At 46.3% G+C, this 16,699-nt stretch overlaps 1 protein-coding gene across 1 annotated transcript in view; it reads left to right on the top strand.

Moving 5' to 3' along the window:
* The first annotated feature begins 866 nt into the window (after nucleotides 1-866).
* PAFAH2 (platelet activating factor acetylhydrolase 2) overlaps nucleotides 867-16,699 on the top strand; it is a 30,645-nt gene continuing 14,812 nt past the window's right edge. The window contains exons 1-7 of the mRNA XM_065881203.1: nucleotides 867-929; nucleotides 6,435-6,576; nucleotides 7,536-7,689; nucleotides 8,456-8,552; nucleotides 13,143-13,211; nucleotides 13,596-13,737; nucleotides 14,681-14,794. Coding sequence (XP_065737275.1) covers nucleotides 6,487-6,576; nucleotides 7,536-7,689; nucleotides 8,456-8,552; nucleotides 13,143-13,211; nucleotides 13,596-13,737; nucleotides 14,681-14,794 — 666 coding nt within the window. The 5' untranslated portion in view covers nucleotides 867-929; nucleotides 6,435-6,486. The remainder of the gene's footprint in view (nucleotides 930-6,434; nucleotides 6,577-7,535; nucleotides 7,690-8,455; nucleotides 8,553-13,142; nucleotides 13,212-13,595; nucleotides 13,738-14,680; nucleotides 14,795-16,699) is intronic.

Here is a 16,699-nt window from a genome sequence, read left to right as displayed (position 1 = left end):
TTGTTCACCAGTGTGTCCCTAAGAATCAGCATAGTGTCAGCAAAGTGAGGATGGATGGAGCGGCTGGGGCCGGAGGGGCGGGGAGGAATCTCTCAGGTTCCTCTCAGTTCTTGGCCATGAGTTTCTGAAGAAGGACAATGGAATACCACAAGTGTGAACAGGTAAGGTTGGTGGGAAATGCGCCCTTAATTTGAATGATCAGTCTTATACTCTCACTGGAAGCACAATGTGGAGAACACAAAACAAGCTCACGGGCTTCCCTGGTGGCGGAGTGGTTGAGAGTCCGTCTGCTGATGCAGGGAACACGGGTTCGTGCCCTGGTCCGGGAAGATCCCAGAAGATCCCACATGCTGCGGAACGGCTGGGCCCGTGAGCCATGGGCGCTGAGCCTGCGCGGCCGGAGGCTCTGCTCCGCAACGGGAGAGGCCACAACAGTGAGAGACCCGCGTACCGCAAAACAAAAAAACCCAAACAAGCTCAGACCTCCTCCTCACGGCCCTGAGAATAAAGCCAAGTCCAGGTTATCTCCAGGCACGCCCAAGAATTATTTGAGGAACGGTGAGGCGGAGGGTTACTAACCGGGACTATAAGCAGTAACCCTCCGCTCGGGCTTTGTAATCGTGGTGGCGGCTCCTCGACCACCAGGGGGAGTAATCACACCGCATTCCGGGACTTGGGCGGTTTCACACCAAGACGAGGGGCCGTGTAGACCTCTGGGAATCGTAGTCCTGGGGGGCGGGTCGTAATGTGCAATCTTGCGCGGTGCACCTCGGAAGTTATAGTTCCGGACAGAGAGGCGGGAAATGGTTTTAAGCGCTAATTTCGAGTTCTGGAAACTACAACTACCAAAGGGCCACTGGCTCCTGGGCAGTTTCTCGTTTCCGTCGAGTTGACCATTTGGGTTGCTTCTGAGGGGTCAACTTGACTGGGTAAGTTTGATTGGAGAAAGCTTCTATTCTGGACTGAGGGGTCTAAAGACTTGCTCACATTCCAGGTCGGTTTGGGGGGCTTTCTCGTCTTAATCCCAGACTAATCCACATTAGTCCTTTATCTTTTCTGTTTCCTACTGAAACACCTCCAATATCCGCCCTCACCCTTTATTCTCCCACTATCATCTTGCTCTTTCACTCCCGGCGCCCCTGGAATCCCACGGTGAGCTCTCTCGTTCGGAGCCCACAGCCCCACCCCGAGCCCACGGCATCACCTCTCTGAAACGTGGCCTTCTTTGTGCTCCACACTTTTTATGTGCTTCACTCTTACCCTCAGTTTCCTGGTTTTCATACTAGTGCAAGAAGGGTCACCATTCCTTCTTTCACAATCCACGGAAGTGCCCAGGACTGGAAGTCAACCCATAATACGAAATGGAGATGACAGTTGCTCTCTCCGTCTTAGCTTGAGGCAGTGTTGTGGAGCCAATAAGCTAATACGTGTGAAAGTGTTTTATAAACTGTAAAGCCTCCACAAGCGAGAGATTATTTTTACTATAATTATTAATGCTCTGAAAAACTCTTTATCTTGGCTCCTTTTATAGCTCTGTCCCCTTGTTGCTCAAACCTGCCCCTTGAGCACTTGGTGTCTCCATTCTCTGAGAGCAGGATGTTAGTTCCTCACTTCCCCAGAGACCACAGACTAATGAGCTCTGAGACTCCAGAGAGCTTTGTCTGGAAGGAAGCCCCAGAGAAGTGCTTGTCTTGGACTCTGTCCTGAAATAGCCAGTGATGAAAAGTCCACACAGCTGGCAGAAGGGTGGTCCCTGAACACTGGAAACGGGGCCCCAGCGGGAGATGGACAGCTGCAGTGTAAGCCCTATCCGTTCCCTCTGGGCTCTTCTGGGCCTGTTTAGTAGATGCTGGTTTGGGGAGGGGTGTCTCAGACTCGAAAAGGCCAGGAGGAAAGAAACCATTTTGTCAAAGGGTTTAATCCAGAAAACCATAAAAATCCCGGAAAAAAAAAAAGCTTACCTGGGTATGAGGAAAGAGAGACATAGCATTGTTAATTAATTCCTAGCATTTTATGAGCACTTAAAATGTACCAGGTCCTAGGCAATATCACTTTTCTTATTAATTTTCACTTATGAAGTGTCCTCATTTTACTTATAGGGAGCTTAGGCTGAGAGAGGTCACGTAGTTTGTTATGGTTATAGTACCTTCTATATGTCAGGTGCTTTACGTACATTCATTTGATCCTCGTCAGCAGCTTCATGAGTGATTTATTATTTCTACCATGTGGAGAAGTTATCAGAGGCTTAGAATTGAAGGACCTTGCTTAAGGTCACACAGCCAGTTAAGTGATGGAGGTGGAGTTCAGACTGTCACCAAAGCCTTTTTTCCCCCCACTATACCATATAGCCTAATTTTTAGATCAAAAAGACAGAGATTAAAGAATTGAGAGGGTTTAAATCAAAGCCAAATAAAGGAAGCATTTTTGGGGTCCCTACTATGTGGAGAAAGCATGAGGATAGATGGTTTGGACTCTAAAGAAATGTAAAACACAGTCTACCTCTGTAGTATATCTGAAGAGGTAAGGCACACATGTGTAAAAAATTAAGTAGCGTTCATTGGATAAACTGACTGTTGAGACCAGTTATATGCAGGGCACTGCAGTAAGCCTAGTAACTGGCAGGAACATGCTTCTAGGTGGCCATGGGGATTAAACCAAGTGGTATCACAGTCATTATCATTTCATTAATATGAAAATGGTGGACTGGAATACCATATACACTCAGTAAATATTTGCTGCATGCACACGTCTGAATAAAAGAAAAATCCTGGGTACCATCTGGACCAGAGGTTCTTGAACCTTGGGGATCAGAAAGCTTGGGAAGCTTTATAAACTAATTGACCTCTGGCAATGGGGGCCCTAAAACCTATATTCCTGAAAAGTTTTCCAGTTGATTGTGATAATAGATTCAGGAACTTCTGATCTAGATTCTACGTGGACCACTTATTGGAGGCAAGTTACTGATTGAAAACTGCTAGAATACGTACTAATTCAAGAGCTGTCCTGAGGCAGCCTGTGATTGGTTATCAGGTGAGGGAGGCAGACAGTACTCAGAGTTGAGAGGAGGGAAGGTTGGAAGGACTTGGAAAGCTTCACAGAGGACCAGAGATTTCACTGGGCTTTGATGGTTGGGACAGGTTTGGGTGGGTAGAGAGGCCTTTAGGCAGGCACCACCGCAAATTGTTTAGATAAGGTGAGCCAAAGAAGGTAGAGACACCTGGGCTGATTTCCGTGGAGAATTCCATGGCATTTATTAGAAATAACTCTGGATGCTCGGTGTGGATGTTTCTTAGGCAAAATTTGCAAGTCAGATTGGATTTTCCCATCTTCCCATTCTACTTGTACGTCCGTCAGTATGAGCCCAGGGAATGCAGATTCATTTTCATGTTAGCCTCACGCTGGCCAATTAGCTTCTTTAGTTTTTATTTATTTCCAAGTTTAATTTAGTTGATGACCTTCCCAGAAACTTTCCAAGACTGCCAGGGAGTTGTGCTTCCCTTCTGTTTGGCTGTTCTCAAGTGCCCTCATCCTGATTCCTATCTCACATAGTGTTCTCTGTTCTGATTAAGACCAACATCTCTTCCTGTAAGAAGCTACTATCATTCTGGTCACGCAGTGTTGAAACCTGACTCATCTTTGGCTCTTCCCTCTCCCATAACTCCCCAGATCCACTTAGTTGCCAGATCCTGTTGTTTCTACTTTTCACACAATCAACAAATATTTCCTGGATACTTCCTAAGAGCCAGGTACTGCACTAGGTGCTTTAAATGCATTATTTCATTTTATCTCCATAGCAACCTTATGAGGATGGGTAGCATTCCCATTGTACAGATGGGGAATCGGGCTTAGAGTGATCAGGTAACTTGCCCAAGGTAAGAATGCTAGGCAGCGAAGGAGCTGGGCCTCAAACTTGGGTCTTTCAGACTTTAGATCTCCCATGTCCACGACCTCATTTCCAGAGTAGATTCCAGCTCCTTAGCCTAGCACTTGAGGGACTGCTACCCTCCAAATCTGGTCACATCGTCCTTTCTCACCTTGCATCCATCACGAACTTCTCGAGATTTCTCAAGTGTGCTTTCTCACCTCTGTGCCTTTGCTCACACATTCTTCTACTCAAAAGTCAATCTTCCCATCTTCCCCTGCCCTCCACTTCCAAGCTAAAGGAGCTCTCTTTCTTCTTGGAACTCCCACAGTATTTTGTCTGACCCACTTTTGAGGCAGTGAGAACTTGCCGCTGCTTCATTGTCACGTGGGTGCCGCGCCCTGTGCCCCCTCCCAACCCGCCGTGGGTCCTCTGTACATTTGCCCTCAAGCGGAAAAGGTCAGGGTCTGAGACTAAGCCGCACACGTTCAGCTTCCTTTTGGCTGAATAGTCCACTGACTGCCTCAGGGGCTTAGCTTCTTTTTAAAATGAATTAGGTTTATTTTTAAATTTGCTTCAGAGAAACAAAATGAAGAAGTCTGTAGTAGAAAGAATATCACTTATTATCTTCCAAAGTTAAATAGAATGACATTAGTATTATTGCTTGTCTGGGGTTTTCCATTAGATCAGACAATTGGAAGTTGGCAGTGAGGAGATCTATGTGTTATAATAGTTCTGGTGACTTTGAGCAGCTCTCATAACCTCTTAACCTTGATTTCTTTATCAGTAAAGCTCATTTATATACTGGGCTGAGGGTGGTGGTGGTGCAGAGGATGACTGTGAGGAGAAATGATCTCTAAGTTCTCTTCTTGCCCAGGCATGCTTTGACCTGAACTTTCTGATCCATCCCAGAGCATCTTAAAGAAAGCAGAATAATGTAATGACTGAAAATGTGGCTCAGGACTCAGTGTATCTGTTTAGGTGCTTTTGGTTCAAGCAATAGAATCTAAACCCAGTTGGTTTAAATAAAAAAGGGGATTTATTGGCTCTTGTAACTAGGAGGTCTAGGACTGGTTCAGGTTTCAGGTACAATCTAATCCAGAGATTCTTAAAGTCTTCACAAATATGACTGTATTTCTCTATGATTCTCTCAGCTCTGCCATCTTCCACAAGTAGCTTCATCCATAAGGTAGCAGAGTGGCTGCAACAGGCTTCATAGCCGCACATCACTCCAGCTCAAAACAAGAAAGAACTTTTCCACCCTCAACCATCAAACCAAAGTCCTGGGCTTTACTCTGGTTGGACCAACTTATGTCATGAGCCCACTCTTCATCCGGATACTGATGGGGATACCAAGGGATGATTGGCCCAACTCTAGAAGTTAGTGAGGTATCAGCCCCACCCAAATGACAAGGCTTCTGTGTAGGAGGGCAGGATAGAGTGGATATCAAGAAGTTTGATCACATTCTCCACTGTCACAGCCACACTGCCTGTCATCAAATTCTGGCTCTGCTAGCTATATGTTCTTGGGTAAATTACCTAACTTTATTAAGCATCAGTTTCCTTATCTGTAAGATGGGATAACAATACATATCCCAGAGGATAGTTGTAAGGATTTAATTAAATAATATATGTATGTAAAGCACTTGGTGTAGTTCCTGGCACAGAGTAAGCGTGATGCTGCTGTGATGATGTGATTGAAGAGGGACGGAGAGCAGTGGCATTAACCCCAATTTAAGAAGCAGCCAAGTTACAGGAATGTTTTCTAGTCAGAGCATGCACACCTGCCATGTTGAAGGCTCCCGTTTGATTTTCTGCCCACATTATACTCTTCCGTATCTCTACCCCTTTCTGCTCTTACATTGTGTCCTTTCTAGAAATGCTTTCCTTCTCTCCTGCCTCTAAAATCTTCCTTATATTTCAAGGCCTAGCATAAGTGCTTTTATAGTTTCGGTCAGTGATTTTGTATATATGTAACTGAGACTCCCCATGAACAGGGTCAGTGAGGGTTAGGAGCTCAGGTCTGGATTAGACAGACCCGAGTTTGCCACCTAGAAGCAGTGTGACTTGGGGAAGTTATTCAACCTCTTCATGCCTTAGTTTCCTCATCTGTAAAACAGGGTCTAACCCTCAGACAGTTATTGAGAGAATGAAATGACGCAATGTATGTAAAAAGCTTAGTTCAGTGCTGACACAGAGTAAATAATTGATGGTAGTAATTGTTATTCTTAGCTTCATGAGGACAAGGTCTGTGTTATAGTCTATGCAGCAGTTACTGCTGTGCTGGGCACATAATCGGATAAACACTTGTTAGTGGGTTTTGAAGAGTATGGAGGCTCTCTTTCCTTTTCATGACCATCTCCTTACCTCTCCACCACCAACAACAGAAAAAGCAGCCCCTAAACCTTAGTAAAGGCAGTGTAGCAGAGTGGATGATGTGGAAGATTGACTGAGTCACCGGCGGGAAGGAGGGGTGATAAGGAGGGGTGGATAGGGGTGGCAGATGACACGAATAAGCAACAGGAAGCTGAGAGGAAACCAGCAAGAAGCTGTTCTGTGTTCCACCCTCCAGCCCTCAAGTTCAGCCACGGCCCAAGTCGTTGTTCAGTTCAACTGGTGGTGAAATGGGGGTCAACCAGTCCGTGGGCTTTCCACCTGTCACGGGATCCCACCTCGTAGGCTGTGGGGATGTGATGGAGGGTCAGAGTCTCCAGGTAAGTGTCTCCAGCATGTCTCCGCTGCTTCTGTCTGCACGGGACTTATCGTTAGTGAGTCTGACGCTGCAGTTCCAGGTGGGGGGAAACTGAGTTAGAGCTGGTCTCGATTTGGTTGTAGAGCCCCCAGGTCTCTTTTCCCTGACCTTTTTCTTCCTCTTTCCAATTAGAAGCATCTCAATAGACAAGAGATTATGGGTTCTTTTTCTGGCTCAGAGGAAATGGGGCCTCTAGCTTCAAATGTAGCTCTCAAATGTCTTGAGAGCAGATGCCTGATCCTGGAAAGGTTTTGGATCTCATCTTAATCTGAGTGTATGAGAGGAAGAGCAGTGGACCATGTGCCATTGACCTTTGCCTCCCTGACCCGGGTAGGAAGACAGTCTCCTTTTTCTCCTCTCCTGCCTTCGTCTATTTCCCTCTGGTACTTTGGTTCGGGACTTTCCCTTCATCAGTTCCTAGGTTATTCTCTGCTGGCCCTTGAACTCCCCCCTCCCTTGTGAGAGGCACATACTTCCTGGTAACCTCTCACCTACTCCCATGTAAAATCAGTGTGCTGCTGTTGCTTCCCAGGGGAGGATTGTCCTGGGTGACACACCAATGCCACCCCATTCAGCATGAGGGCTAATCCCTCGCTCCTGGGACTCCTCCAGGCCTGGGCTCAGGGCCAGATTTAAATCTTTTGATATCTCAAGCATTGGGAATATTGTAGTACCCCTCAGATGTAATCCAAAATACAGTTGGCTGTTTGAAATGACATAAGCCTTACATGTATGCTAAACATAAAATTGCTTCTTTCTGGATTTTCTGAATACAAAATTCAGGTATATGAATTGAAGGTAAAGTTTCCCTGTTTTGGTGCTTTGCTGGTGCCCCAAGCACCTGCTGAATGTGTCTGTTGGGAAATCTAGCCGTGCTTGGGCTTCTTGCTCTGAGCTGCTGCTCTCTTTTCTTCCTTGCAGGGGAGCTTCTTTCGACTCTTCTACCCCTGCCAAGAGGCAGAAGAGACCACAGAGCAGCCCCTGTGGATTCCCCGCTATGAGTACTGCACTGGCCTGGCTGATTACCTGAAGTTTAATAAGCGCTGGGGAGGTTTGCTGTTCAACATGGTTGTGGGTAAGATTCTCTCCCAGCTGCTTGATTATGTTCCTAGGAGATCCCAAGGCAGACACAGTACATTACAGTTTGCATTGCCCAGCCCTTTTGTAGTGGGGCATCCATTAGCCAGTGTGGTATGGAGAGTTGGAGAGAATTATGTACATAAGAGCTTTGGTTATAGAGTTAGACTGTCTTGGATTCGAATCCAGACTTTATCATTTACTGTGGGGCTTGGGCAAGTTACTTAAAATGTGTCTACTTTTGCAGGGTTATAGTGTGGGACCTGTGTAAAACATGTACTCTAGTGCAGTGCTTGGGATATAGCATGTGTTCCATGGATGGTGGCTCTTACTCATTTATCCAGCACGTATTAATTCCACTCTGTGCCAGCTATAGTGTAGATCAAAGAAACATTCTTAACTGCCAAGGAGCATACTGTCTCCTACAGTTGCCTCTCTAGCTCCTCCCTCTTCTGGGTCAGATGACATTGAATCATCCCCTTTCCCCAAAGGCCCCACTGTTAGGAACTCTACCCACTGCCTTGGCATCTCAGGGACTTCCTCTGTAAGTTGTTCAGTACCTCCCCTTTGGATTTATCTGCCCATTTTCTGTTGTGTTTATGCTCCCTAGGGGAGAAAAGGGGAAAGAATAGGTGATTGATTGTCCTAGGCTGCTCGGGCAAAAGGTGGTTCTCCTGAGAGGAGGGCCACATGTCCTCATCACACCTGTGCCCAGGCTGCCCTTCGCATTCAGCCGGAGAGTCTATAGCCCTTGTCTCTGCTAGGATCTTGTCGCCTGCCTGTTAGCTGGAATGGCCCCTTTAAGACAAAGGACTCTGGATACCCCTTGATCATCTTCTCCCATGGCCTGGGAGCCTTCAGGTAAGAGCTGCTCTGCCCCAGACCTTGTCATATTCCTTGCCTGGTTACAGCTGCTGGGTCTCAGCTTATTCTCAAAGGGCAGGGCAACGCGTATATCCATTTGTCAGTTTTCTTACCTACCATGTGCTTCATCCCAAGGCACTGGGTCCACCTTCTCTTGAAGGCCTTCCCCCAGGCCCCTTTCACCCGGTGGAGCCTTTTATATCCTTGGCTTCTCATGTTCTGGCATTTATATAAATACTTGCTTTTAGCTTTCTTCCTCTATAACAGCCTAGAAGTACTAGAAGGGGCTTGAGCTTTATGGTCAGAGAGTCATTTATTCAACCTACACTGAGGGCACCTCGGCCTGGGGCACTGGCGTAGTGACGAGGAAGACAGACTCGTTCCTGCTCCCGTGGAGCTTGCAGCCTCAGCTGTAAATCTCAGCCGTACCACTGCACTCTGTGAGCTCGGGACTGTGGTAGAACTCTCTGAGCCTACATTTCCTCATCTGTCAAATGGAATGCTGCTCCCACAGTGTGGGTTATGAGGACTCAGACAGGCACCTAACAGGTGCACACGCCTGCCAGTTTTCCTCTCTGTCTCTCTACGTGGAGGATCGTGGGGTGATGAACTGTAAGGTCTCTTTCACCAGATTTCGGGAGACACTGATCCAAGTTTTACAAGTCAGTATCCGTTCAGAATTCTCCCCATGAATTCTGATTTTTACACCTTGGTGTGTTATATACGTAGCTTAATAACTGTAGTGCATGCGTTCTTATTTAAGCTTGTGAATATTCTCTCTGTAAGTTCATTCATCAACGTATAAGTCTAGTTTATGTCCCAGAGTGTTACACAAAGCCATCTATTTTTGCCTTTTCACACCTCCCACCCCCACCCAAACCATTGTCTACACTGTAGCCAGGCAGATCTATTATAAAACCAGATATGATCTTGTCATTCCAGCATCTAGAACAGTGCCTGGAATATTGTAGATGTGCGATAAATATTTGTTGAATGAATGTCACTTCCCTATCTAGATCTTTTTTTTTTTTAAATAAATTTATTTATTTATTTTTGGCTGCATTGGGTCTTCGTTGCTGCGCGCGGGCTTTCTCTAGTTGTGGTGAGCGGGGGCTACTCTTTGTTGTGGTGCATGGGCTTCTCGTTGCAGGGCTTCTCTTGTTGCACAGCACGGGCTCTAGGCACACGGGCTTCAGTAGTTGTGGCACGCGGGCTCAATAGTTGTGGCTCGCAGGCTCTAGAGCACAGGCTCTGTAGTTGTGGCACACGGGCTTAGTTGCTCCGCGGCATGTGGGATCTTCCCGGACCAGGGCTTGAACCTGTGTCCCCTGCATTGGCAGGCAGATTCTTAACGACTTCTGCCACCAGGGAAGTCCGCTATCTAGATTTTTTTGTTTGTTTGTTTTGTGATACGCGGGCCTCTCACTGTTCTGGCCTCTCCCGTTGTGGAGCACAGGCTCCGGACGCGCAGTCTCAGCAGCCATGGCTCACGGGCCCAGCCACTCTGCGGCATGTGGGATCTTCCTGGACCGGGGCATGAACCAGTGTCCGCTGCATCGGAAGGCGGACTCTCAACCACTGCGTCACCAGGGAAGACCCTATCTAGATCTTTTTAATGGCCCTTTGAACTTAATTCAACTCTTGTCATTGGCTTACCTGAATGCAGGTCCAGGACAAAGCTTCCAGCCTTGTTGCTTGCTACTTGCCCTACTCCAGCTCTCCAGACAAACATCCCTAAAGGCACCATGTTACTTTCTGCCTCAGGGATTTCATTTGTGCTGTGCTTTGTGGCTGTTCCCTTTGCCTGGAATACTTGCTGTTCTCCTTCTCTCTTCCTCTTCCTCCTTTTCGTCTTTTGCCTGGCTAATTCCAAATTACCTTCAGGGTCTTAGTTTGGGTGTCACTTTCTTGGGGACACCCATCCTGACCCCTATATTATATTAGGTTAAGTTTTCCCGTGGTGTGCTTTCATAAGTACCTCTCAGTACTTAACGTACTTGTAATGAATTAATTACTTATGTGATTATTCTTTAATGTCTGTCTTTTTAACTAGATTGTAAGCTCCACGAAGGCAGAGACCATGTCTGTCTTCTATCTTTCCCAGTTCCTAGGGCATTACCTGGAAAATAGTAGTTTCCCAATGAATATTTATGTTTTGCTAGGTTCCATACATTCAGCAGGTATCTGCTGAGCACCTGCTCTGTGCCAGCTCCTTGGCATGAAAAGAAGGTGGGACATATAGAGATAAACAAATCAAGGAATTTGCATCCACTAGAGGAGACTGAATATGGATTCACATAACTGTAGCACATGGCAGGAAGTGGAGAGCAGATGTGGAGATGAGGCTAGAAAGGCAGCAAGATGGTTTTCTTTTTTTTAATTAATTAATTTTTATTTTTGGCTGCGTTGGGTATTCATGGCTGCATGCGGGCTTTCTCTAATTGCGGCGAGCGGGCTTCTCATTGCGGTGGCCTCGCTTGTTGCGGAGCACGGGCTCTAGGTGCACGGGCTTCAGTAGTTGTGGCACATGGGCTCAGCAGTTGTGGCTTGCAGGCTCTAGAGCGCAGGCTCAGTAGTTGTGGCACACGGACTTAGTTGCTCCGTGGCATGTGGGATCTTCCCAGACCAGGGCTTGAACCCATGACCCCTGCCTTGGCAGGCAGATTCTTAACCACTGCACCACCAGGGAAGTCCAACATGGTTTTCAATGTTGATTTCTTATTCAGTAAATTTAGTACCTGCTGTGTGCTATGCTGGGGTTGGGTTTGCAGTAGTGAATAAAATAGAGATCCTGCTTTCAGATTGTAGTCTAGTGGGGAAAAGAAGCTAAGAAATATTATTTCCTAAGCTGACAGGTGTTTTATAGAGAGAGCAGGTGAACACATGACTTTAGAGTGGTCTTTTTGGTCTAAGAGTCTGTATTGAGGCTTCAGATCTCAATAAACTGGGGTGAATCAGTTATAAATACTCTTCATTAACCATAGTGAAATTCCAAGAAAAGGGGCAGGGAGGTAAAGGGACATGGTTTCCTCTTGTTGCATCTGCGGTTAATTCAGGACCTGAAATCCTTCTCATGAGTCACAGACCTCTGGCTTCCCATCCCAGGGAGGAGTATATATATTTAAACACTACCTAGCCATTTGTAATGTGCCTCTGTCTCCTTTGGTTCCCACACAGTCCTGTGAGGTACGCGGGGAGGGGGATGCATATTTTACAGATGAGCAAACAGGCTCTGAAAGGTAGACTTGTCCAAAGTTACAGTTTAAACTGGGAAGGGATCAGAAATCTCTGGCTCTCAAGTCCAGTTCTTTGCCTCCCTGAGAGAAGTGAGAAGGTGAAAAGAAACTTAAGACACTGACTTTCCGCATCAATTAGGATCTGAGTAAGTTGTATTTCACAGAAAAACCCCAAACAATAGTGACCTAAATAACATAAAATTTATTTTTTGCTCAGGTAAAGAGAAAGCTAGAGGTAGACAGAGCTGATATGATAGTTCTACAAAGCTGTCGGAAAACTAGACGTGTAGCTTCTATTTCTAAGGGTATCTCATGACCCAGGCTGCTTTAGGTCTAACCGTTACATCCGCAGTCTATGCAATAGGAAGGGAGAACCTCCTGAAAGTTCTATATAACACAACTGCTTACATCCCATTGACTAGAGCTGCTCTGTCCATTATCGGTAGCTTCTAACCACATGTGCATATTGAACATTTGAAATATGGCTGGTCCAAACTGAGATGTGCTATAAGTATAAAACACACATTGGATTGCAAAGACTTCACATGAAAAAAAAAGAGAATGTAATAAAATATTTCATTAATTTAAAAATTTTGATTATATGTTCAAATGATGATGTTTTGGCTATATTGGGTTAAATAATATATATTATTAAAATTAATTCTACCTCTTTCTTTTTACTTTTAAAAATATATCTACTAGAAAGTTTTAAATTACTTAGGAGGATAGCATTATATTTCTATTGCTGGGCTAGAACTTAATCACACAGACAAACCTGGCTGCAGAGAGGCTGGGAAATGTCATATTTTTTTGCATGACAATGTCTTCAGCTGAAAATTAGATTCTATTATTAAGGAGGAAGGGAAAAATAGGTGTTTGGAGTAGGCAATTAGCAGTGTCTGCCATATTTTTTCTGGAAAGTTGGAGGACAGACCAAAAAAACCCATGTGCTAAATCTCATATGCATATTTGCATATTAAAGAAATAGCCCGAGTCCCTGTCCTCAAGGAGCTTACCAACTAAGTTGGGAGACATACAATATATAGACAATAAGAATGCAATTGTTTGAAGTAGCCAAACTATTGGGGTTGGGGGTGGAGGAGATGCGTCAGTGTGTGGGGTTGAAAAACACGGTGGATTGACTTGCACATGCTTCCTGGAGGAGGACCCTGGAGCCTTGGTGAGAGCAGGGGTATGCTGGCTGGAAAAAGCTCCTGGGCCAGGGCTGCTGCAAATGAAGCTTCCTCCATTCCATCTTTTGAGATGGCTACTAGCAGAGCATGGTTGGACTAGGGGCTAAGGGTAGGCCTTTCTTTTGATCACTTCTCTCGGTTCCTTCCTGGATCTTTAGGACACTGTATTCAGCCTTCTGCATGGAGCTGGCCTCCCATGGCTTTGTGGTTGCTGTACCAGAGCACAGGTGAGGGATGACAGTCACAACGAACCATCATGGGTTGGGTGCCTGCAGTGGGCTAAGGTATAGGCTAGTTCCCTATAGATATATTATTTCTAGTCCTCACAGCACTATGCAAGGTAGGGGTTATATTCATTTTAAAGGTGAGGAAACCAAGGTTCAAAGATGTTGAATAACTTGCTGAAAGTGACATAGCTGAATTGGGGTTCAAACCCAGGTCAGTCTCCAAAATCCACATTTTTTTCTACTCTCCTATGTGTGCCCCCAATCTTCTTCCCTCTTAGCTAGAGGATAATCTAGAATGTCTTGGCTGAAATGGGAGGATTTGGTAAAGGGGAGAAATAAGTCCAAGTGTCTTCTGGTTTCTCTCTGGTGGCACATGTATTGCAGGGATGGGTCAGCTGCAGCCACCTGTTTCTGCAAGCGGCCCCCAGAGGCAAACCAGCCCAACAGCGAGTCACTGGAGGAGGAATGGATCCCCCACCGTCAAACTGAGGAAGGGGAGAAGGAATTCCATGTTCGGAATTGCCAGGTAGGCTTATGCCAGTGGGGAGGGAGAGTAACTAAGCCTGTCCTCCCTATAAAACACTCACTGAGAAGACTTTGAACTAACCTCTCTTGAAATCTTAGTCATAGAGGTTCTGAGCTTGTCACATCAGAGAAATGAGGTATTAATCAAGACTCTTACGATTGCAAGTGACAGAAACCCAACTTAAGCTTGTTAGGCAAAAAGGAGAATTGGTTGGCTTATGTAAGCAGACAAGGGAAGGGCAAGACTGCTAGTCCCAAATGCCATTGGGACTTGTTTTTCACTCTTATCTCTGTCCCTCTGCTGGTTGGTCTCATCTGCTGACTGGCTTACCTTATGAGGTTGCACATGTTTGCCCTCACCATCTGAGACAATAGGGCTGTTTTGGGGTTGTCCCCAACTTCTACCCCAAGGCGCAAGATGAAAAATCCTAGATAGAGACTCCGAGGCTGGGGAGAAGTACCAAAATACGAAGTTCCCATCCGAAATACATTGCTAAATTTTTGGGGGGAGGGGCAATCCTCAAAAGTCAGGGTTAACAAGAGAAGTAAGGGCAGGTGAGTACTAGGCAGACAAAAACAATAGACATGTGCTATAAGTGGGCAAGTGGAATCCAGTACTGGATTGGTGATAGGAACACCTTTGTGTCCTTTTGCTGTCAAAGTGCTTTCATATGGCACACTGTATACCCATATTATAGCCCTGTGTACCACGGGTAGGTAGGTAGAGTCTGAACAGCAGGGCTGACTTCGTTGTGCTCTTAGGTGGTGCTTACATGTGTGGCTGTGAGGGAGCTAAGCCTTTCTCAGGGTGTGGGGGCCACAGTGCTGGATGAGATGTGCGTGGGCACGTCATCTCTGCGTTCTTCCTCGGCTCTGTAGGGGAGCGAGATCCCCGCTGGATGGTTGTGCAGTATTCCAGCTCCCACTGGCACTGTCTATTGCAGGTGCATCAGAGGGTAAGCGAGTGCCTGAGGGTGTTAACTGTCCTGCAAGAGGCCGCTGCTGGGCAGACTGTCCTCAACACCGTGCCTGGCGGGTTGGATCTGATGACCTTGAAGGTATGGCAGCAGATGCTATGACCTGGAGCACATTTTATTCATCAAGACTTTCTTGCTTGCAAATAACAGAAGCCTAACTCACTAGCTTAAACCAAAAGAGAATTTATTGGCCCAACTAAGTAGGAAGACCAAAAGCAGATTGTCTTCAGGCCAGTATGGCCTGATCCAGGGTCTCAAACATTGTCCTCAAAGTTCTGGCACTCTCTCCCTTCTCCTGGCTCAACTCCACTCTGTGTATATGGGCCTCATTCTCACCAGACTCTCTCCATTAGGCAAGAAAGGTGGTTGCTGGCATATTCCAAGCCTGCATCTCAACTCAGCTCCAGACCTAAAAGGAAAAGAAACTCTGGTAGCTTTCAGCAATCTGGAAAGGCCATGGCCTGCTTGGGTCACATGCCCCTTCTGGGCCAGTCACTGTGCCAGAGGGATAGGGTATTCTGGTTGGCCTGCCTACGTTATACACCCACTTCCGGGTCAGGGGAACTTGAGCACCAGGACTGACAGCCCCATGGGGCCGCATGGGTGAGGGAGTGATGGTTTGTTCCGCAAAGGAAGAGCTATGGAGCCGCATACAACGCATGTTGTCTACTGCAGGCTCATTCCTGCCTTTAAAGGAATCCCAGGAATCCCCCAGGAGGAGAGAAACTGTCCCCCCCATGGAATTTGGTGCCCATGAAGGCACATTTTCCTCCCCTATCCAGTCCTTTCCTCTGTAATTTCAAAAGTAGCTCAGGCTTTATTTAGAGGACCAAGAAATCACACAAAAGCATGAAGGAAAAAGAAACGGAATTTTTGGATATTTTGATGTTTGTCCTTTCAGTTCTTTTAAGATGCATTTTTTAAAAAACAATAATGTTGGGCTTCCCTGGTGGCGCAGTGGTTGAGAGTCCGCCTGCCGATGCAGGGGACACGGGTTCGTGCCCCGGTCCGGGAAGATCCCACATGCCGCGGAGCGGCTGGGCCCGTGAGCCATGGCCGCTGAGCCTGTGTGTCTGGAGCCTGTGCTCCGCAACGGGAGAGGCCACAAAAGTGAGAGGCCCGCGTACCGCAAAAACAAAAAAACAATAATGTTACTATTTAATACAAGCTGTTTTGTGGCCCTATTCTTCATTTAGCAAAACAGTATGAATGTCACAGTATGAACGTCTTCTTATTCCTGTTAATATTTTTCTATGGCATGATTTTTTTTTTTGGGAGTTAATTAATTAATTTTTGCTGTGTCGGGTCTTCATTTCTGTGGGAGGGCTTTCTCTAGTTGTGGCAAGCGGGGGCCACTCTTCATCATGGTGCGCGGGGCTCTCACTATGGCGGCCTCTCTTGTTGTGGAGCACAGGCTCCAGACGCGCAGGCTCAGCAGGCTCATGGGCCTAGTTGCTCTGCGGCATCCTCCCAGACCAGGGCTCGAACCCGTGTCCCCTGCATTAGCAGGCAGATTCTCAACCACTGTGCCACCAGGGAAGCCCCTATGGCATGATTTTTAATAGCCATGTAATATTCCATTGTATGAGTGAGAATGGTATATACATATATATATATGTAAATATATAATAATTACTCCTTTATGAGGACTTCCTATGATGAGAGCTCTTTTCACAAACATATGCATTGTTATCTCTTTACATAGAAAGAAACCAAGGATCTAAGAGGGTAAGTATCTGCCCAAGGTTACACAGCTAAGCAAGTGGTAGAGTCAAACTTTAATTTGGGGCTTTTTGCCTATGCAGTGTGCCCCAAAGCTTCTTTAGAAAATATCTTTTAAAGGCTCTGGAAGAGTCTTCCAGGAAGAAGCATCAGCCTGAATGGCCAAGATGTAAGGCAGGACCTGAAATCTAGAGAGCTTTGCCCGCTATATGGTGTATGTCATCAGTCCCCACCAGATAGACAGGGCCAGGCACCACAGTTCAG

The sequence above is a fragment of the Phocoena phocoena genome, chromosome 1, assembly GCF_963924675.1.
Source record: "Phocoena phocoena chromosome 1, mPhoPho1.1, whole genome shotgun sequence".
In the NCBI taxonomy this organism is placed as follows: domain Eukaryota; kingdom Metazoa; phylum Chordata; class Mammalia; order Artiodactyla; family Phocoenidae; genus Phocoena; species Phocoena phocoena.
This window is presented reverse-complemented; position numbering and strand designations above follow the sequence as displayed.